The 22,734-nt window shown below is 43.1% G+C and overlaps 2 protein-coding genes and 1 pseudogene across 3 annotated transcripts in view; all 3 read right to left on the bottom strand.

Moving 5' to 3' along the window:
* Positions 1–4,386, bottom strand: part of LY96 (lymphocyte antigen 96) — a 48,149-nt gene extending 43,763 nt beyond the window's left edge. For both annotated transcript variants that reach the window (XM_063726695.1, XM_002819183.5), the window contains exon 1: positions 4,166–4,386. In XM_063726695.1, the coding sequence (XP_063582765.1) occupies positions 4,166–4,277 (112 nt within the window). In that variant the 5' untranslated portion in view covers positions 4,278–4,386. The remainder of the gene's footprint in view (positions 1–4,165) is intronic.
* A 6,759-nt stretch (positions 4,387–11,145) lies between these two features.
* On the bottom strand, positions 11,146–14,046 carry LOC112134611 (small ribosomal subunit protein uS10-like; annotated as a pseudogene).
* Positions 14,047–14,176: 130 nt separating this feature from the next.
* Positions 14,177–19,935, bottom strand: TMEM70 (transmembrane protein 70). Its single transcript, XM_002819182.6, has 3 exons — positions 19,544–19,935; positions 17,177–17,282; positions 14,177–14,885 (listed from the first exon to the last, which is right to left on the bottom strand). Exons 1-3 carry the CDS (start codon positions 19,751–19,753, stop codon positions 14,419–14,421), a joined length of 783 nt encoding a protein of 260 aa, XP_002819228.2. The 5' UTR covers positions 19,754–19,935; the 3' UTR covers positions 14,177–14,418.
* Between the last annotated feature and the right edge of the window lie 2,799 nt (positions 19,936–22,734).

Below are 22,734 nucleotides of genomic sequence, written 5' to 3'. Positions count from 1 at the left end.
ATAAAGATTAGAACTGAGACCAATGACTCAGGATCATAGGAGAGCATATGCCTAAGACCCTGGGAACCAACTCACCCACCCAATTTTTTGCCTTTTCCAAAATTGGGAGAATAAATCAGCTAATTTTTGCCATTTTTGTATGTTATGGACTGACAGAAATGTGTCCTCATTCCCCTCATCCCCATTCACATGTTGAGGCTCCAGTACCTCAGAATGTGACTGCATTTGGAGACAGTGCCTTTAAAGAGGTAATTAAGTTAAAATGAGGCTGTTAGGATGGGCCCTAATCCAATCTTGTTGGTGTCCTTATAAGAAGAGGAAATTTGGACACACAAAGAAATGCCAGGGATGTGCACACACAGAGGAAAGGCCATGTGAGGACACAGTGAGAAAGCAGCCAGCTGCAAGTGTCTTAGTCCACTTTGTGCTGCTATAACAGATTATTGGTGTCTGAGTACTTCATAAAGAACAGAAATTTATTTCTCACAGTTCCAGAGGCTGGTAAGTTCCATGTCAAGGTGCTGGTATCTGACAAGGGCATTCTTGCTGTTTCATCCCATGGTGGAAGAGCAGAAGGGCAAGAGGGGGCAAAAGCAGGAGACATAAGGGGGCTAAACTTGTCCTTTTATAAGAAACTCACTCCCTCAATAATGACATTAATTTATTCACGAGAGAAGAGCCTTCATGGCTTAATCACCTCTTAAAAGTCCCACCTCTTAATATGATCACAATGGCAATTAAATTTCAATATGAGTTTGCAAGGGCACAAAATTCAAAACACAGCAGCAAGCCAAGGAGAGAGGCCTCAGGAGAACCCAATTATGCAGACACCTTGATCTTGGACTTCCAGCCTCCAGAACTGTGAAAAAATAAATTTTTGTTGTTTAAGCCATCCAGTCTGTGGTATTTTGTTACGGCACCTGAACTAATTAAGACACTGTAGCCCAGAATCAATGGCTCAGGCCTGTAATCCCAGCACTTTGGGAAGCTGAGGCAGTAAGACTGCTTGAGTCCAGGAGTTCAAAACCAGCATGGACAACATGGCAAAACCCCATCACTACAAAAAACTTAAAAATTAGCCAGACATGGTGGTGCACACCTGTAGTCCCAGCTACTTGGGAGGCTGAAGCAGGAAAATCACTGGATCCTCAGAGTTTGAGGCTGCAGTGAGCCATGATTCCACCATTGCACTCCAGCCTGGCTGACAGAGCAAGACTCTGTGTTTAAAAAAACATACACTTAGATGCCCAGCAGCTTGACCAAATGGAAATCTATCTCTTCTTTTTCATGGAAATCATCATCACAGTGAATCAGAGGTTGTTGTCACCAACACCCTCACAATAGTACCTAGAGGAATCAGTGCTTCCCACAGGTGATGCATTTTTGGCCGGGCAGGATGGATTCTCTCAGGCCGGGAAGGCAGTCATATGGCAGTGGGGATGGCAGCAAGCAGCATCTTGCTGTAGATGTGTATTCCAGTGGCTTGCCCACAGTCCCTTTGTCAGTGGGGCAGCAGGAAAGGACCACAGGTTTCTCAGAGAGAAACAAGGAAGATCCTCCTTCATAAAGTCAAATCAAATTAGCCAGGCATGGTGGTGCACACCTGTAATCTCAGCTATTTAGGAGGCTGAGGCATGAGAATCGCTTGAACCCAGGAGGCAGAGGTTGCAGTGAGCTGAGGTTGTACCACTGCACTCCAGCCTAGACGACAGAATGAGACTCTGTCTCAAAGAAAAAAGAAAACTAGAAAGTCAAATCAAAAGATACACCAACAGTGACGGTTTCACAGCAATGTGCATATACTTAACACAATTGAGCCAAATACTCAAAAATGATTAAAATGTGAAATTTTAGGCCAGGTGCAGTGGCTCATATCTGTAATCCCAGCACTTTGGGAGGCCAAGGTGGGAGAATCACTTGAGCCCAGGAGTTCCAGACCAGCCTGGGCAATATAGCAAGACTTCATCTCTACAAAAAAATTAATAATTAGGCCAGCTGCTGTGGCTCACGCCTGTAATCCCAACACTTTGGGAGGCCAAGGTGGGCGGATCACCTGAGGTCAGGGGTTGGAGGCCAGCCTGGTCGACATTGCAAAACCCTGTCTCTACTAAAAATACAAAAATTAGCCGGGTGTGGTGGTGGGCACCTATAATCCCAGCTACTCGGGAGGCTGCAGCAGGAGAATTGCTTGAACCCAGGAGGCGGTTGTTGCAGTGAGCCAAGATCATGCCATTGCACTCCAGCCTGGGCAATAAGAGCGAAACTCAAAAAAAAAAATTATTTAATTAATAATTAGACAACTGTGGTGGCACGTGCCTGTAGTCCCAGCTACTTGGAAGGCTGAGCTGGGAGGATGGCTTGAGCCAGGGAGGTGGAGGTTGCAATGAGTGGAGATCATGCCATTTACTCCAGCCTGCACAACAGAGCAAAACCCTGTCTCAAAAATAAATGATAAAATAAGATAAAATGTGAAATGTTTTAAAAAGATAAATTGAGTTATTGTTAAGAAAAGATTGAAAGCTAAATAATAATGCAAAATGTTATATCCATAAAGACCATATAAAGAGTGGTATAAGCCGGGTGAGGTGGCACACGCCTGTAATCCTAGAACTTTGGGAGGCCGGGGCGGGCGGATCACAAGATCAGAAGATTGAGACCATCCTGGTCAACAAGGTGAAACCCTGTCTCTACTAAAATACAAAAAAAAAATTAGCTGGGTGTGGTGGTGTGCACCTGTAGTCCCAGCTACTCAGGAGGCTGAGGCATGGGAATCATTTGAACCTGGGAGGCAGAAGTTGCAGTGAGCCGAAATCACGCCACTGCACTCCAGCCTGGCAACAGAGCGAAATGCTGTCACACACACACACACACACAAAGAGTGGCATAATTCGCACATGGTACAAAAGAGCCAAAGGAGGAGAGGGAAGTGGGGGCCAAGTAGAGTAGGAGGCTTGCTGGAAGAGGGGAATGCAAAAGGATCTTGTAGCATGGAGAGATTTTAGAGATACGTTTGGACGGAATTCAGTGCAACCCACCAGGAGAAGAAGGGCCACGGTGTGTGACTGGCCACACTCCTAAGTCTCCTCCTCACATGTGGCAATTATCCCAATTTCCCGAAAGTCACTTTATATTAGCATTTGGCAGAGCATGTTTCTCAAGAGAGTTAACATACACTCCAGACTAAAACACAAACAAATAACAAATGAAATTGAAAATGGGATTAAACAGGTGCCTTTATTGCAGAACTTCTCAGAACCCAAAGTACATCTGTAAATCTCTCCCAGATGATTAGGTCATAGATCCTATTTTCCCAAAAGAATCTCAAAGAACTGGTATTTTGGGAAGCACCACTTTAAACCTCCCAGATATTGCTAGTGGGTGGAAAAGGGCAGCCAACCCATGGTAAGCAGCACGGTGGAAAGTACCGAACCAAAACAGCTGTCAGGCCTGACACTGTGCCTTCAGACCCGAGGACACTTGCTAATGAGCAGCTGGGGCAGGGGACAGTGATACAGCCAGTGAATAGTATTAGCCAGTGAATAGTATGGCTGACTCCAAAAAAAAATTTAGAGTATTGTCTCTATGTGACCCTATGCTAAAAAACTTCACCTCACAACACTCTTATCAAGTAGACTATAAAATCACTTTCACTTCAGTGCTAAAAAGGCTGGAGTACTTTGCTTAAGGTCACACAGCTAGTGACAGAACCAGGCTTTCATCCAGTTAGGGAGATGATTCCAAGAGCACTCAAGAGTCACAGCTTAGAGGAGAAATCAACTCCAGGAAGCAGCTGGGACTGCTCTACCATCTCAAGAAGAAGAACTAGTAAGTGTCGAGGCTGAGGTGAAAGCTCAGAAGCAGATGGTTTTATTAAAAATTGGCAGAACACAAAACTGGGCTCAGGGTAGAGAAAGATGACGCAGGGAACAGAAGCACTTGGAGGTCAAGCACAACACAGTTTAGAGACTCACAAGCTCTGTGAGTAGTCAAGAACATTCTCACAGGGCAGCTGCCAGCTATTGCTTTTCCTGCTGGTGGCGTCCGCCACAGCAGCTGGAACACACTAATGTTTCCTGTGTTCCAGCCACAACAGTGTAAGGTTCTTGTGAAAACTTACCCTCAAAATAGTTGATGCTACAATTATTTGTTTTGCGGTTTTACTTACCACAGTAGGTGTATGAAATACTTGCATCGGATGAGTTGCAGACCCAATACTGCTTCTGAGCTTCAGTAAATATGGAAGAAAACAGGGTGGAAAAAAACAGAAATGGTAACATGATTCAATATCTCCAAAGCTTTACAAATGCAAAGAGGATCAGTAACTAATCATCAGACTCTTCCTTTTCAGTAAGCAGAAAAGATTTAACTTAGTCATCAGTCACATGATTTCTGAGTTCCTATCCAACTGTTTCCTCTTTTTTTGTGTGTGTGTGCTTAACATTTGAGCACTTCCTGTAAAGGAAGAGAGAAAAATGATTTAGAATGTACTCTTCAAACACTTACTGTAAATGAGAGTGATCAAAGGCTTAAAAACAAAACAAGACACTTTGGCCAGGCACGGTGGCTTATGCCTGTAATCTCAGTATTTTGGGAGGCCGAGGCAGGTGGATCACTTGAGGTCAGGAGTTCAAGACCAGCCTGGCTGACATGGTGAAACACATCTCTACTAAAAATACAAAAATTAGCCAGGTGTGGTGGTGCATGCATGTAATCCCAGCTATTCAGGAGGCTAAGGCAGGAGAATCACTTGTATCTGGGAGGCAGAGGTTGCAGTGAGCCAAGATGGCACCACTGCACTCCAGCCTGGGCAACAGAGCAAGACTCCATTTCAAAAAAATTTTTTTAATGAAAAATAAAATAAAATAAAATAAACAAGACAATTCCCAGTCAACTGTAACAAAACCAGTCCCTAGGTCCCCCTGAAAGTCTCAACAGACAGGCACTCCTTTTCCCTCTGCATTGTTCTTCTTTCCCACAGCTCTGTATACCAGCAGTCCCCAACATTTTTGGCCTCAGGGACCAGTTTCATGGAAGACAATTTTTCCACGGACTGAGGGGATGGGGAGGGATGGTTTCAAGGTGAAACTGTTCCACCTCAGAACATCAGGCATTAGATTCTTGTAAGGAGCACACAACCTAGATCCCTCGCTTGTTTACTTCATAACAAGGTTCCTGCTCCCATGGGAATCTAATGCTGCTGCTGGTCTGACAGGAGCTGGAGCTCAGGTGGTAATGCTCGCTCACCTGCTGTTAACCTCCAGCTGTGCAGCCTAGTTCCTAACAAGCCACAGCCAGATTCCTAATAGGCCATGGACTGGTACTGGTCCATGGCCCCCAGAGGATGGGGCCTCCTGCTTTATAAAACAAATTCTCAGCTGGGCATGGTGGCTCATGCCTGTCATCCCAGCATTTTGGGATACCAAGGCGGGTGGATCACTTGAGGTCAGGAGTTCAAGACCAGCCTGGCCAACATGGTGAAATTCCATCTCTACTAAAAATATAAAAATTAGGCCGGGCGCGGTGGCTCACGCCTGTAATCCCAGCACTTTGGGAGGCAGAGGTGGGCGGATCATGAGATCAGGAGATCGAGACCATCCTGGCTAACATGGTGAAACCCCGTCTCCACTAAAAATACAAAAAATTAGCCGGGCGTGGTGGCGGGCACCTGTAGTCCCAGCTACTGGGGAGGCTGAGGCAGGAGAATGGTGAGAACCCGGGAGGCGGAGCTTGCAGTGAGCCAAGATTATGCCACTGAACTCCAGCCTGGGGGACAGCGAGACTCTGTCTCAAAAAAAAAAAAAAAAATTAGCCAGGCATGGTGGTGCACACCTGTAATCCCAGCTACTCGGGATGCTGAGGCAGGAGAATCGCTTGAACCCAGGAAGCAGAGGTTGCAGTGAGCCAAGATTGGGCCACTACACTCCAGCCTGGGCGACAGAGTGAGACTCGGTCTCAAAAACAAACAAACAGGCCAGGCGCAGTGGCTCACCTCTGTAAATCCCAGCACTTTGGGAGGCCAAGGTGGGCGGATTACCTGAGGTCAGGAGTTTGAAACCAGCTTGGCCGACGTAGTGAAACCCTGTCTCTACTAAAAATACAAAAATTAGCTAGGCATGGTGGCAAGTACCTGTAGTCCCAGCTACTCAGGAGGCTGAGGCAAGAGAATTGCTTGAACCCAGGAGGTGGAGGTTGCAGTGAGCCAAGATCATGTCACTGCACTCCAGGCTGGGAGACAGAGCGAGACTCCATCTCAAAAAACAACAATAACAACAACAAATCAAATTATCATGGCCCAGAGAGCTGCACCTATAGATCTGAAGTGAACAGTCTCATTGAAACTATTTCTTTTCAGCAGCAGGTTTAGTTACAGGACAGAACAGGGCCAGATAAGACCTCAAACAGGGGACACTAGCTGTAATTCTGTGCTGTGGGCAGGGACTCCACCAGTCTTAATAATGCATTCACCTACAACAAGCTAGAGCTAAAGAGAACATTTTGAGTCCTAATAATGAAATGTCATCATTTTGTTATGGCATGTATTTCATTTCAAAACTCTCACTCCATTTTAGAAAGACAGCTATTCCTTTAGATATTTTGCTACTTGAAATCCCTTATAGGATATAGTTTAGGGTTAGTAGCCAAAAATGGCATGGAGTTTTGGCCTAAAAATCTGCACACTTAAGAAGAAAATAATCATATGTTGATAAAAATATTTTACAACAGAAGTGTGCTTCTTTCCATTTTTTTAGAGACAAAGTCTCACTGTGTTGCCCATGCTGGGGTGCAGTGGCTATTCTTAGGTGTGATTATAACACACTGCAGCCTCAAATTCCTGGGCTCAGCTGGGACCACAGGTTTGAGCCATGGCTCTTGGCCCTGCCATTTTCAAAAAGGCAAAAGTCCAAGGGAGGAGGGGGAAATGGGGAGTTGTTCAATGGGCATAGAGTCTCAGGCTGAGAAGATGAAAGAGTTCTAGAGATCTGTTGCACAACAAGGTGAATATAGTTAACACCACTGAACTCTATGCTTAAAACTGGGTAAGATGGTAAATTCTTTAAAAAACACAATTTTAAAATAAATTTAAAAGATGGAAAAACAAGACAAAAACCCATGAATACCCTTAGTGGTCTCAAAATACCATTTCCCACTATAAGCAACCAGGACTCCTTGGAGTCTGGGGTAGAAAATGTACAAAATGAGCCTAAAACACTTTGTTATATTAGATAACCAATTTGAAGATGGTTCCACTGATCAAAGATAGGTGTTTCTAGTTTCCTATAATGGCTGTAACAAATTGCCAAAAGATTTTGTGGCTTAAAACAACATAGGCTGGGCACAGTGGCTCATGCCTGTAATCCCAGCACTTTGGGAGGCCAAAGCGGGCGGATCACCTGAGGTCAGGAGTTCGAGACCAACCTGGCCAACATGGTGAAACCCCGTCTCTACTAAAAATACAAGAAATGAGCCAAGCATGGTGGTTGGCATCTATAATCCCAGCTACTCTGGAGGCTGAGGCAGGAGAATTGCTTGAACCCAGGAGGCGGAGGTTGTAGTGAACCGAGATTGCACCACCACACTCCAGTCTGGACGACACAAGACTCCATCTCAAAAAACAAACAAAAAACCGTAAATGTATTCTCTTACAGTTCTGGAGGTCTGAAGTCTGAAATCAGTTTCACTGTACTACAGTCAAGGTGTCAATAGAGGTGGTTCCTTCTGGAGACTAAGGGGAAGAATCTGTTTTCTTGCTTTTTTCAGCTTTTGGAGCTACAATCCTTGTATTTCTCCATCTTCAAAATGCATTGCTTCAATCTCTGCAATCTCTGCTTCCATCATCCCATCATCTCTTCCTTTTTTTTTTTTTTTTTTGAGATGGAGTCTCCCTCTGTCACCAAGCCTGGAGTGCAGTGATGCAATCTCAGCTCACTGCAACCTCTGCCTCCCGGGTTCAAGTGATTCTCCTGCCTCAGCCTCCTGAGTAGCTGGGACTACAGGTACGCACCACCACGCCCAGCTACTTTTTGTATTTTTAGTAGAGACGGGGTTTCACCATATTGGTCAGGCTGGTCTTGAACTCCTGACCTTGTGATCCACCTGCCTCCTCCTCCCAAAGTGCTGGGATTACAGGCCTTAGCCACTGCACCCAGCCCATTTCCTCACCTTCTGCTCTGATTTCATGCCTCCTTCTTATAGGGACCCCAGTGATTATAATGGACCCAGCTGGGTAATTCAGCACAATCCAAATTAAAATCCTCAATTTAATCACATCTGCAAAATTCCTTTTGCCATGTAAGGTAATATTCACAGCTTCCAGTGATTAGAAGATGAACATTTTGTGCCATTATTTAGCCTATCTATATAACTATATTAACATTAATAAGATAGTAACTGCAATAAGTTGAAATACTTTAATATATTTAAATCCATAAGCTCATAACATTATATTTATTTATCGTTTTTGTGAGACAGGATCTACCTCTTTCACCCAGGCTGGAGGGCAGTGGCATGATCACAGCTCACTGCAACCTTAAACTCCTAAGCTCAAGCGATCCTCCCTCCTGAGCCTCCAAGTAGCTGGGACTACAGGCATATATCCCTATACCCAGCTAATTTTTTAAATTTTTTCTTAGAGACAGGGTTTCACTGTGTTGCCAGGGCCAGTCGCGAACTTGTGGCCTTAAGCAATCCTCCCCTCAGCCTCCCAAAGTGGTGGGATTACAGGCGTGAACCACCGTGCCCCGCCTCATAACATATTTTTTAAGTCTACTTATCAATAGATGATGCTAGGAAACCAAATCTATTTTTAAAACTGGCAAATAAAAGGACAGAATCAAGCATTTATACTGACTTTTCTATACAAACTGAACTGCTCGGTTACCAAATAGCAGAGAGGGGCAAATTTCTCTTGTCTTCTTGTGCTTTTAGCTCTATTTTTAGAAGTATTTCAGTTAATAAGTGAAAAGGGAATAATAGAATATAACCATTTTTCAACATCTAATGAATTGGTGGACTTAGGCATTGAGCATCAATGGTTGCTACCATCACAAAGAGACAAAACAATATTACGTACGTTTTAATGGGAGAACACTATGGTGACTGGCCTCCAAATAGCTCCCAATGAGCCTTGCCTCCTGGTGTACATGTCCTTCTGAATCCCCTCCAACATCAAATAAGGCTGACTGTGTAACCAATAAAGTATTGTGCAATGACAGTGTGCAAATTTCACGTAGGTCACACAACACATTGTATAACCTTACTCTCTTGGATCACTTACTCTGGGAGAAACAAACAGTGCTAAAGAGAGATCCATGTGGTGAGAAGCAGAGGCCTCCTGCCAAAGAGCTAGTACCACACTGTCAGTCATGTAAGTGAGCCATCTTGGAAGTGGGGGTTCCTCATGCCCCAGTCCAGCCTTCAGATGACAGCAGCACCAGCTACCTCCTGAGAGAGCTAAAGCCAAAACCACTCAGCTAGGCCACTCCTCATTTCCAGACCTACAGACACTGTGCAGTGTTAGAGATGTTTATTGTGGCTTTAAGCCTATAAGTTTCAGGGGTAATTCATTATGCAGCAAGATAACAAATGTGATCATCTATAAAAGTAGTTTTGTCCAAAATAATCAAACCTCACTCTGATGAAGTTTTAAGATCTACTTACCTATTTATAGGAAGTATAGAAGACAGAGAAACATGTTAAAATACAGCTCAGGGATACAAGTAGAAAATCTAGACCATGAGAAGATCTAAGTGACAAACAACTATTTCTTCAACAGATAATTTGCAAGGGAAAAAAAAAATGAAAATGGAAAGGCCTGGCCAGATGCAGTGGCTCACATCTGTAATCCCAATACTTTAGGAGGCCGAGACGAGTGGATCACTTGAAACCAGGAGTTCAAGATCAGCCTGGGCAACATGGTAAAACCCTGTCTCTACAAAAAAATACAAAGATTAGCCAGGTATGGTGGCACACGCCTGTAGTCCCAAATACCCTCGAGGCTTGAGGTGGGAGGATTGCTTGAGTCTAGGGGGTGGACTCAACATCTAAATGTCTTCTAAATGTCTTTTAGAATAGCCTTGAAAACCATTTAAACAATTGGTGTGTGTAAGGTATGAAACTTATTTGGAGATATATATATACATGTATATATATATATTTTTTTTAACCAACTCTTCATTCTGTTCTGATTATTTGAATCCTAAATCAAACCAAATGTGGGAAAAATTATGAAGCAATTGGAAATTTAAACAGACTGATAGATTGATGACATTAGGGCTGTGGGGTTGTTTTGTTTTTGTAGATCTGATCATTGTATTGTGGCTACATTTTTTAAAGAAGTCCTCATCTTGTAGAGTTACAAAAGTAAATATTTAAGAAAGAAATATTATTATGACTGGAATTTGCTTTCCCCAAAAAGTAGAGGGCAAATGATTAGGGTCTAGATGAAACAATAGTGACTATAAATTGGTCATTGTTGAATCTGGATGATAGAGTCAGGCAGGTTCACTGTACTCTTTTGTGTTTGAAATTCTCAATAAAAATAAAAGCAAGTTCAAGGTGTTCTAAAAGAATCAGAATAAAATTTTTACAAATACATTCAAGCTAAGACTGTCATTCATATCTAATGGCCATCTTGTTACTTTTGCTTCCAAAAGCCTTTCAGTACAGTGAAATCTACATTAGAGAAAAGGATTGCAATATTTTATTGTTAACGGGGTTATTACCTGATGTAACCCAGATGTCAGCTAGGATCACCCTGCCTTTTCACACGCAAATTGGTGACTTTTGTGATGCAAATAAGTGATTCACCTTCGCTAGACAGTGAGAGATTCATTACCTTCCCAGTCTTCCTGAGATTACTCTGCCTGGGGTAGAGTAGCAAAGTGGCATGAGGGAGGTGCCTATGTTTCTCCTCCTAACCTTGGCCTGAGTTGGTTCCGCTGATTATTTCAGTGATGAATCATCCTATTATCCTATGCATGCTGATCCTTTCTCTGTCCTAGTTTCTCACTCCAGATCATGCCCTTGAGATGTCACCTTTCCCACTTAGTGTAAGCATATTTTTCCCCTAGACTACCAAGTTGTCTTCTGAAGAATTATTCTGATATCAACCAATAAAAACAAGTTTTTCACTCCACTACACAGTGATAAAATGCCTTGAAATTTCTTTTTAATTGCATCCTTGGATGTTGCACAGATCATTTTACTTTTCAGAGGTGCTAGTTCTCATGCCTACAAAAAAAAAACCCAACTCTTCTGTTCTGGATTCTTTTGTTTCAAAGCTTGCATCGTACAAAGCATAGCGATAATCTTTTTCAGGAAGCATTCCCACAAAATGCTTGGAAGGACCAGTTATGGTTACACCAACATCTCCAACCAAGATCTCTTTGCCTTCTTCTACAACGATGCACTTTTTGTCTGCACTGAGACAAAAAATGACAGCCTTCTTTCTTTTCTTGATTTCTTCTGGTGTAGAGCAATTACGAACTTTCATGTCATAAAAAATGCGACATACTTCATCAGCTACTTGCACTCCTGAGGCCATCTTTGCCTCGGGGGTCACAGGGATGCAGGGGAGGGCGCCAGTGGGCAGTGAGTCTGCAGGGCATCCTCTTCACAGCTGCAGGACCGAGAGCACAGTGATAAAATGATCACATGGATATAGAACATGTAAATGTTAGATATGAGTTCTAAATTTCTCTTCAAAGAATCAGTATGTATGTTCAATTCTTTGCCTTCTACTTTTAAACTTAACTTCCTCGTAAAGCAACCTTTTCTGATTACCTGCTCCACCCTGACTCATTCCAATTACCTGCTCATTCTCCACAACCATTTTTCCCGCCAAACCACTCACCCTATCACTCTCTTTAAATTAGCCAGTCGGAATTAGTTTAGCCTGTGCGGTCTAACCCTAGCCAATGGGAGAACAACAGAGCAGCAGGGGCCACGTGCATCAGGAATAAGACCCCCTTTTCCTCCCTTGTCCAAGTGTGCACTCACCATTGCTCCATCTGTGAGGGTGCACTCTTCTGTAGAAGTAAACTGCCTTGCTGAGAAGAAAAAAATAAAATTTTATATTTGAGTGCTATTTCTTTTGCAGCACTGAAACTTTATTTATAACATAAAGAAATATATTGCACTTAAAACAAGTTATGAAGACAGGTAATATTGGAAGAGATCTTTAAAATGTAAACAATGCTATTTTTTCTAGGGGAAACTAGGAGTGATTTTCTCCTTTTTTGTTTTTGAGATGGAGTTTTGCTCTGTCACCCTGGATGGAGTGCAGTGGTGTGATCCCAGCTCACTGCAGTCTTGATCTCCCAGGTTCAAGCAAGTCTCCCACCTCAGCCCCCCAAGTAGCTGGGATTACAGGCAAGAGCCACCACACCCAGCCTCTTTCTTCCTTCTACTTTCTAATGTATCCATAATAAACATTTGATCATGGAGTAACTTTTTACAGAAAGATATCTCTTATCTTAGGGGTGTCCAATCTTTTGGCTTCCCTGGGCCACGTTGGAAGAACTGTCTTGGGCCACACATAAAATATACTAATGATAGTGATGAGCTTAAAAAAAAAAAAAATCTCAAAAATAAAATGTAAGTTTACGAATTTGTGTTGGGCCACATTCAAAGCTGTCCTGGGCTGCAGGCTGCACAAGCTTCCCTTATCTACTAGGTTGCTATGAAAAAAAAAAGAAAGACATCTCTCATTCACTGCTAGGATACATCTAGGGGACAAAGGACAGAGGAGCAAGCAGGCAAAAACCCACCTCGAGCAGAAGATGGCACAGAGGAATGGTGGTGGGAATTCTCAGTCTGGTGAGCTGGACAATCCAAGCAGAGGGCAGGCTCTAGGTCTCAGAAACAGCTTTTCTGTCTTATCTCCTATGAATAAGTTTTGAGCAGCCTGGGAGTTGAATGATCTCTTTGAACAGATATTCCTGCTGCTTCCCCATCAACCTCCCTCATACACATGTACACCATAAAGTTTAAATTTACTATCATGGTGGCCATAGACAATGTTAGGTAGCTCCATAAAGACAGACGGGGTGTTTCGTTCTTAACTGTGATCTTAGTAACTAGCACAGTACTGGGCACTTAGTAAATATCGACTGATCTAAATAGTGTGGTTTGAGGCATCTTGTTCCTGGCTAAAAATCCTTGGCAAGAGTCAATCTCCATTTTACAATAGAGGTAAAAATCTTACAATGGATATTCTTGACAAAGCTAGCATAGAGACAGCAATTTTACACAAGGTATTTTTCACCTGTTTAATAACAGTGGTTTTCCTACACCCATAGGGTGCCACCAAGGGAGGAGTGCACAGTTGGAGAAACAAATTAAGACTACTGAAGACAACACTACTTACCATTTCCCTTATAGCTAACCACCAGTTCAACTGTACATGAATGTTCTTACGGGCAATCATGCCAGGGGTTAGGCAAAAACCTGTGTTCTGAACCAAAGAAGACTTAAAACTGCTCCCATAATTTGTGAATTTCTTGAAATTTTGGGGTTTTTAAAAAATTTTTTAACAACTGGTAATCAATTTATGAAAACAGTCGACTTAAGCATTTGCAATGGCAACTTCCATCTCAACTCCTGGCTCAATACTGATGGAAGTAATCTGCTTAACTATCTGAGGACTGTGCAAGTCAATGAGTCGCTTGTGGATTCTCATCTGGAAACGATCCCATGTCTTAGAACCTTCACCATAAGTTTTTCTTGTAGTGATTCTCAAAGTCTTGGTAGGCATTCAAACTGGTCCTTTCACTGATTCTTTCCTTTGCTCCTCAGATCAAGTCAGCACACACCTTATCCAGGGATTTTACGTTGCAGCTCGTTAGAGTGATATGAATTCGGTGAATTGCCACCTCTGACTCCACGGGTGTTTTTCTGGTATCTTTAAAAGCCATGGCTGCTGCAAGCCTTCCCAGCCAGCTTCCTGACAGACTTGTTCCTTAGGCAAGAGCAAACAGCAGTGAGTCAGGAGCAGGAGCAGGTGGACCACAGCTCCGCACCACCTATGACTGTGTCTTCCTCAAAGAGAAAATGTCTTTTAATGGCAGAAAATATTTATACACTTAGAAAAATCCATACACAAAGAATAAAGCAACTCTCCCATTTGCTACTCACATCAGATCCCCAGTTCAGAGTCAACCACAGTAACACAGAACTCTTATACTAGCATGAACATATTTATTCACATACCTTTTTCTAAAACACAAATGGCAGATACTACATTTTGGTTTTCAAACATAGCTTGTTTTATCATAAACAAACATCATTCTCTGGAAATTAAAAGCTTTGATAATTTCAAATTATTTTTAACAATCAGTCACTAACAGAATGCAAAAGGCAATTTTATTATTATACATTAAAACGTAAATCACATTTAAGCACGAACACTAAAAAATAGGCTCATTTCTCATCTTTATGCCGTTTCTCTTCACTGGCTTCTTCCATATACAAAATAAATTCTTCTTTGTCATAACCCATTAGATGGATATAGTCTTCGCGGTTTGGAAAGAGCACTGGATTAACTAACAGTGATTTTGTTTTAGCATAAAATGTGGTAAACACATGTTTAGCATCTGGAATCTTCACATCATTCTGGTGAAACACTGTACTCGTTTCTGCAAGCATAGCATTGTAGGTAATGGCTTTATAAGTGTCTGTTGTGGCCTCATGGTACAATCGAATGACATAGCCTTTTGTAATGAAGTGAAGCAGCACTGGGGTGATCACCGTAAAGCTTCCCATGATGCCATAAAATATGATTTGAACAGGCAGAGGCATACTTTCAAAAATAGCATTATTTTGTGTAAAAAAGTATGGCAGAAATGTAAGGCCAATCAGACTCGTAGAATAAGAGAAACATTTCACACCTAAATGGGAAAAAAAGAGAGAGGATCAATACTTTTAAATTTTATAAAAGAATCAATCTATCCCACTAATTCTTCCATTTTTCTTCTTACTGTATCAGCTCAAGACAACAAAATCAAACCATAAATACAGTGCTTATTATATTCCAAGCTCTGTTTTAAGGACTTTACATATTTTGATCTCAATGTCCCTGCCACTGACCATTAGAATGCACTCCCTCTCCAGGCAGGGAATCTGCTTTAGGGTTTAAGTGGCCCTACCTCAGTTCCACAATAAAGTAGTTAATATTACTTAAAGATCCTTACTAATACTGTACTATAAAAGTTGATTCAGATAGCAGATTATCAAACAAAACTCTCTATTAACAAGCACTCCAGTATATCTAACATAAAATATTCAAACATGGGAAATTCTATCAGGCTAAGTGCCCAGGATTAAAACAGCAAATCACCAGAGAAATAAAACCAGTGGTTAAAAAACATATAGGACGGCCAGGCGCATTGGCTCATGCCTGTAATCCCAGCACTTTGGGAGGCTGAGGCGGGTGGGTCATTTGAGGTTAGGAGTTCGAGACCAGCCTGGCGAACATAGTGAAACTCCATCTCTACTAACAATACAAAAATCAGCTGGGCATGGTGGCACGTGCCTGTAGTTCCAGCTATTCAGGAGGCTGAGGCAGGAGAATCCTTGAACCCAGGAAGTAGAGGCTGCAGTGAGCCAAGACTGCACACTGCACTCCAGCTGGGGAGACAAAGTGAGACTCCATCTCAAAAAGAGAAACATATGGAAAAGGTATTCAACTTCTTTAGTAAGGAAAGACATTCAAGTTAAAACAATGAGATAAGCAGCCTGGCCAACATGGCGAAATCCTGTCTCTACTAAAAATACAAAAATTAGCCAGGCTTGGTGGCATGCACCTATAATCCCAGCTACTGGGGGTGCTGAGGCAGGAGAATTGCTTGAACCTGGGAGGTGGAGGTTGCAGTGAGCCCAGATTGTGTCACTGCACTCCAGCCTGGGCAACAAGAGCGAAACTCCATCTCAATAAATAAATAATAAAAAATACAAAAAAAACACTAAGATACCACTTTTACCTATTACCTTAGAAAGATTAAAAATAAATGACTTCTAGTGGAGTGCAGTGGCTCATGCCTGTAATCTCAGTACTTTGGAAGGTGTAGGCAGAAGGACTGCTTGAGACCAGTTTGAGACCAGCCTAGGCACCATAGGAAGACCTGTCTCTACAAAAAAATTTTTTTAAATTAGCCAAGGTTGGTCTGATGGTAATGAGTTATCAGAACTTAACACTGGCATCACTAAAGTTGGTATACAATGTCCCCACTGCTAAATTTGACTAGCTTAAAAAAAAAAAATCAGCCAGGTGTAGTGGCACATGTCTGTAGTCCTAGCTATTTGGGAGGCTGAGGTGGGAGGATCACTCGAGCCCACAAGTTTGAGGCTGCAGTGAAATATGACCACACCACTGCACTCCAGCCTAGATGACAGAGACCCTGTCTCTAAAAAATAAAAATTATTTTTGAAAAATGGCTTCTAAACTGTATACTTCAAAATGATTAAAGTGAAAAATTTTATGTTTATCTAACCACAATAAAAAATGACTTAAAATATAAATTTACCTTACCTTTAATTTATAATTTTAATATGATCCTAATAAAAAATACCATCTGTTTGGAAAATAAAGATGAGATCCTAAACAAGTTGATTATAAAGTTTATTTGAAAAAACAAAAGCAGCAAAAAATAAAAAAATAAATAAAGCAATGAGAGGAAGTTACCCCTTCCAAATATTAAAACGTAATAGAGGCCGGGCGTGGTGGCTCACGCCTGTAATCCCAATACTTTGGGAGGCCGAGGTGGGTGGGTTACTTGAAGTGAGGAGTTCAAGACCAGCCTGACCAACACGGTGAAACCCTGTCTCTACTAAAAATACAAAAATTCGCCAAGTGTGGTGGTGCATACCTGTAATCCCAGCTACTCAGGAGGCTGAGCCAGGAGAATCGCTTGAACATGGGAGGCGAAGAGTATGGTGAACCAAGATCATGCCACTGCACTCCAGCCTGGACAACAGAGTGAGACTCTGTCTCAAATAAAAATCTAAAAATGCAAAGGTCTCTACATCTTATCAACACACCTCAAGAAAAAAAATGAAAATCTAATTTTCCTCATGTCTTGTAATTAAGGGATGCCATAACAACAAGTAAGATATGGTAAGGATATTTTTACAATTAAAAGAGAAAAAAACAAAGTAAGTACCCCCACCTCCAATTACTTACCAAACACTGCTCGGGCCATATTGCCAGTATAAATTAGCCTTCCATCTTCTGATTTGCCAGATGGCGTATGTAAGCATCGAACATATCCTTCCCAATAAACAGGGATCTATTGAAACAGGGATCATTATGGTCGACCAACCTTCTTAAATTTTTTTAAGTTTTTTTTTTTGAGACAGAGTCTTGCTTTGTCTCCCAGACTGGAGGGCAGTGGTGCGATCTCAGCTCACCACTGCAACCTCTGCTTCCCGGGTTCAAGCAATTCTCCTGCCTCAGTCTCCTGAGTAGCTGGGATTACAGGCGCCCACCACCACACCCGGCTAATTTCTGTATTTTTAGTAGAGACAGGGTTTCACCATGTTAGCCATACTGGTCTTGAACTCCTGACCTCAAGTGATCTGCCACCTTGGCCTCCCAAAGTGCTGGGATTACAGGCATGAGCCACCATGCCCAGCTTAAGTTTATTTTTAAAACTGTAATGCAGGTGCAGTGGCTCATGCCTGTAATCCCAGCACTTTGGGAGGCCAAGGTGGGCGGATCACTTGAGGTCAGGAGTTCAAAACCAGTCTGGCCAACATGGTGAAACCCCGTCTCTACTAAAAATGCAAACAATTAGCCAGGCATGGTGTCTGGCGCCTGTAATCCAGCTACTCTGGAGGCTGAGGCAGGAGAATCGCTTGAACCTGGGAGGCGGAGGTTGCAGTGGTCCGAGATCACACCACTGTACTCCAACCTGAGCAACAGAGCGCGACTCCATCTCAAAAAAATAAAATAAAATTGTAATGAAGAGAACTTGTCACATGAGGTGACATAAGGAATTCTCCCAAATAATGTACAGAGTTAAAGAAATCAATTGGCTGATAGAATGGCTTGCCTTAATTCTAGTCACAAGTAGAAAACTGCAGAGTTGGAGTTTGTTAGCTTTGCATCCCAGCTCTCAGGTTTCTAGGTCTAGTGTGACCTTGAACAAGTAAAAATAGTAACAGTTTCTTCTACTCCACTGTTAATGAGGACATCATTTCCATTCTATTTAAATGCAACACCTTTTCAAAAAATAAACACATTTAGCTGGTGTAATGGAACATGTCTATAGCCCCAGCTACTGGGGAGGCTGAGGTGGATCACTTGAGCCCAGGAGTTTAAGGCCAGCCTGGGCAACATGGCAAGACCCCATCTCTAAGAAATAAAATTTAATTTTACTAAAATAATTTAAGTAAAATACTCCGCAAACTCAGATTATATTTAAAGTCCAGGCCTTTTACAAATACTTCTAAAATATTTATATGATAGTATTAAAGAGATCAATTCTTTCTCTAAAGACCTTGTAAATACCGTGTATCCCCTGGTCCTCTTATTTCTTGACAAGAAATAAAATTTGGCTGGGCACAGCGGCTCACGCCTGTAATCCCAACCCTTTGACAGGCCGAGGCAGGAGGATCATTTGAGGTCAGGGGTTTAAGACCAGCCTGGCCAACACGGTGAAACCCCGTCTCTACTAAAAATACAAAAAAATCAGCCAGGGTGTGGTGGAGCGCGCCTGTAATCCCAACTACTGGGGAGGCTGAGGCAGGTGAATCACTTGAACCCGGAAGGCGGAGGTTGCAGTGAGCCAAGATCATGTCACTGCACTCCAGCCAGGGTGACTGAGCGAGACTTCACCTCCAAAAAAGAAGAAATAAAATTTACTTGAAATCCTACATCAAATTTCAAGGGAACAGAAGAGTTCCCCAAACATCTGAAAATGAGTTTCACAGTGTATACACTTCAAAATGTAAAAGGCACGCCTAATTCCTCAATGCTGAAATGTAATTAGATTCCAATTTCCATTTTAAGCATTTCTTCCAAATTTTAACCAGGTTTGCCAATCCTGATATTTTACAGAGCAGAATTAGAAGACAATTTATTCAGATCAAAATAAAAGAATTAACAACTGCATCCCCCTTTTCCTAGGAACCAAAGTAATTCTTAAAAGTACAGCCACCTCATAAAAGTAGAACAAGCTCAAAGTCAGGTTAACCTGGCTCTTTCGGTTCTATTTCCAGGTGCTGCATCCAATTTTTTGCAAATTAACACTTCTAAGCTTCTACTCAAGGGCAGAAAAGGAACTGCATATAGTTGTCACCACAAACCCTCTGGATTTGGAACCACCATAAAAGTAAGCAGTTTCCAGCCGTTCTCCTGGACTCGCGGAGGCTGAGGACCCCGGGGCCCTCGGCCTGCTACTTTTGCAAGCCCCGCAGAGGGGGCTCCTCCCGCGCTCCAGCCACGGACACCTGGGAGAGGTCGCGAAGAGCTGCTGGGGCTCCCCAGGCCCGAGGCGACGCCCGCCCTCCCCGCCTCACTCGGGACACCAGACCTCGGACACCCTACCTGCGCTCGACCCGGACGCCGGAGAATGCGCGCGGCTCCCCAGGGCCCCGTACTCCACGCGGCTACCGGCCCCGAAGGCCCGCTGCAGGAGGACGCTCGGGAGACAGAGGCCCGGGGACCTCGGAGCGCGGCGGCCGCACACAATGCAGTCCTCCTTCCGCAGAGGGAAGGTTCGACCGCCCACGGGCGGCCCAACGCCAGAAACAGCATCCCGCGGGTGACGAGCGGCTGCGGGCGCCCCAGCTGCAGGAGCTCACGACTGCGAGACACGGCTTCCCACCCGACTACGGCACAAGTGGCGCATGCCCAGCTCGGGACGCCTGACGGGCAGCTCGGCTGCCCGCGCGTGCGCAGAATCTGCCGCCCGCCTGCCGCCTTCCCGGCCGCGCGCGTTATCAGCCAGCTGAGCTGAGAGGCCGCCGCTCTGTCCTTGGCTGAGCGGCTCCTCCTTCCTAGAATTTTACCTTCTTTATAACAGTGTGGAGGGGCAGAGGGCTGTACGAGAATGACAAAGCCCAGAAGCCAGGGTTAAATCTTTTTTTTTCTCGTGGACGACATCACTAAAAACTGTTTCCTTTGCGGAAAATGATTCTAGCCTGTTGGCACAGAAGGAAGAATATACGATTTGAACAAAAATGAATGATAACTTAATTGAATCATCGGGTTGGAGGAAAATAAATGGAATTTGTTCATGTAATATTGATAGGTGTTATCAGATTTGTCTTCGGAAATCATTCACATCCATATACACATTGATTCATTACTTGTTAAAGAGGTACTGAGTCTATTGCCAGGACTGAGCTAGGAGCAGAGGATACAAAATACTAGATTAAACTGGGAATCCACAGTGCTTAAACAGTGGAGGAAATCACCTGAAAATTGGCTAGAATACAATGTAATATAATTGAGACACCGCAATATACAAAATGTGGCCAGCCGTGGTGGCTTGCACCTGAAATCCCAGCGCTTTGGGAGGTTTAGGCAGGAAGATCTCTTGAGGCCAGGAGTTTGAGACCAGCCTGAGCAATACAGGGAGACCCCATCTCTACAAAAAAAAAAAAAAACCAACCTAAAACAAAAATAAGCCACACATGGTAAGTGTGTGTCTGTGGTCCCACCTACCCAGGAGGCGGATATGGTAGGACTGCTTGAACCCAAAGTCGAGGCTTCAGTGAGCCAAGACCACACTACTGCACTCCAGCCTGGACCACAAAGTGACAGCATGTCTCAAAAAAAAGAACAAACAAATGCCACAGAAGTACAAACAAGAACATGATTAATTTTGCCTCAGAATGTCTTCAGACTGGCTTCACATTTAGCTCAGTCTTGAAGGATGAGCATCTTAGTAATAGAGACACATTTTTGTTTACCACTGCAGAACTATACATGTTTTTGATTTGACATGTTATTTGCACCGGAGAGGAACAAATTCATAGTCTAAAATAATGTGTGGCCAGGGGCGGGAGCTCATGCCTGCAATTCCAATACTACATGGAGGCCCAGGTGAGAGGATCCCTTGATTCCAGGAGTTTGAGACCAGCCTGGGCAACAAAGTGAGACCCTGTCTCTACAAAAAATTTTTAAATTAGCTGGGCATGGTGGCACCTGCCTGTAGTCCCAGCTACTTGGGAGGCTGAGGTGGAAGGATCACTTGAGCCCAAGAGGTTGAGGCTGCAGTGAGCCCTGATTGCACCACTGCACTGGGTGACACAGCTAGACCCTGTCTCAAAAATAAAAATAAAAATAAAAATAAATCAATAGAACAATATGATCATGTTGGCAACTCCAAATACTGTCTATTGGGGGGAGTATTCAGAAGGAGATAATGATAATACCTATATAAAGATAACTTTATTTTATAAAAAGTTAGCTTCTACTTACATTTTGTTTTTTTATTTTAATATTTGTTTTAATAGTAGAGATGGAGTTTCACCATATAGCCCAGGTTGGTCTCAAACTCCTGAGGCTCAAGCTATCCGCCCACCTCAGCCTCCCAAAGTGCTGGAATTACAAGGGTGAGCCACTGTGCCCATCTTTTATTTTGTTTTTGAGACAGGGTCTTGCTCTGTCGCCCAGGCTGGAGTGAGTGGCACCATCATAGCTCACTGCAGCCTTGACCTCCCAGGCTCAAGTGTTCCTCTCACTTCAGCCTCCCAGGTAACTGGGACTACAGGCCACATCACCACGCCCAGCTAATTTTTGTATTTTTAGTGGATACAGGGTCTCCTTTTGTTGCTCAGGCTGGTCTTGAGCTCCTGGAATCAAGGGATCCTCCCATCGGGGCCTCCCAAAGTGTCAGATGAACCTGAGCTACCACACCTGGCCTATTTACATTTTAAAAACTCTTCTGTTTAGGGTAATTCACTCACAATCAATATTCACTCTACTATTTTGCTGATATATTTAAAATCTTCATATAAAAATGTTTTTCTTAACTATATTGAGAGAACTCAAATTTTTTATCTTCTGTAAAGCTGTTCCCCCTACAAATACTGTAAGTAAATGAAAATAAAAACATTTGTTTGATCTATTTCTCAAAATTTCTAAATAGATAAAATGCGATTATATTCTGAAAACTCTGTACCACAGGTTTACATAGAATTGTTATTTATGTTACATGGATTTTCCAGTTCCAGTAAGTTGGAGACATTTGTTAAATATAAACTAATGGGATTTTAGAATGATTTTAAGGATGTTTTTAGGCCGCTCGCAGTGGCTCACGGCTGTAATCCCAGCACTTTGGGAGGCCAAGGTGGGCGGATCACTTGTGGTCAGGAGTTTGAGACCAGCCTGGCCAACATGGTGAAACCCCGTCTTCACTAAAAACACAGAAAAAAATCGCCCGGCGTGGTGGAGCACACCCGTAATCCCAGCTACTCAGGGGGCTGAGGCACGAGAATTGCTTGGGCCTGGGAGGTGGAGGCTGCAGTGAGCCGAGATTGCGCCACTGCACTCCAGCCTGGGAGACAGAGCGAGACACCCTCTCAATAAAAAAGAAGGAAAGAAAAGAGAAGATAAAAGAAAAGGGGCCTACAGCCTCCTCATCTGCACCTCCATGCCTGTCCTCCCCACCAAACTCTACTTCGAGCTACCATTACAGCCAAAAAATCTTTGTTCTGATTTCTGTAAAGGCTTTGAAAAATTTATCCAAGACAATCTCCTTGATTATTGCAATTAATTATAAAAAACCA

Source organism: Pongo abelii, chromosome 7 (genome assembly GCF_028885655.2).
Source record: "Pongo abelii isolate AG06213 chromosome 7, NHGRI_mPonAbe1-v2.0_pri, whole genome shotgun sequence".
NCBI classification, from domain to species: domain Eukaryota; kingdom Metazoa; phylum Chordata; class Mammalia; order Primates; family Hominidae; genus Pongo; species Pongo abelii.
Note: the sequence above shows the minus strand (reverse complement) of the source record. Positions and strands in the feature narration are given on the sequence as shown.

What these genes read in the sequence shown, in the direction of transcription:
- TMEM70 (XM_002819182.6), bottom strand. Translation starts at nt 19,753, where the DNA reads ATGCTGTTTCTGGCGTTGGGCCGCCCGTGGGCGGTCGAACCTTCCCTC. An exon ending in GGCGTCCGGGTCGAGCGCAG is followed by an intron (nt 17,283 to 19,543) that starts GTAGGGTGTCCG and finishes CTGTTTCAATAG; the next exon opens with ATCCCTGTTTATTGGGAAGG. An exon ending in TATGGCCCGAGCAGTGTTTG is followed by an intron (nt 14,886 to 17,176) that starts GTAAGTAATTGG and finishes TTTCCCATTTAG; the next exon opens with GTGTGAAATGTTTCTCTTAT.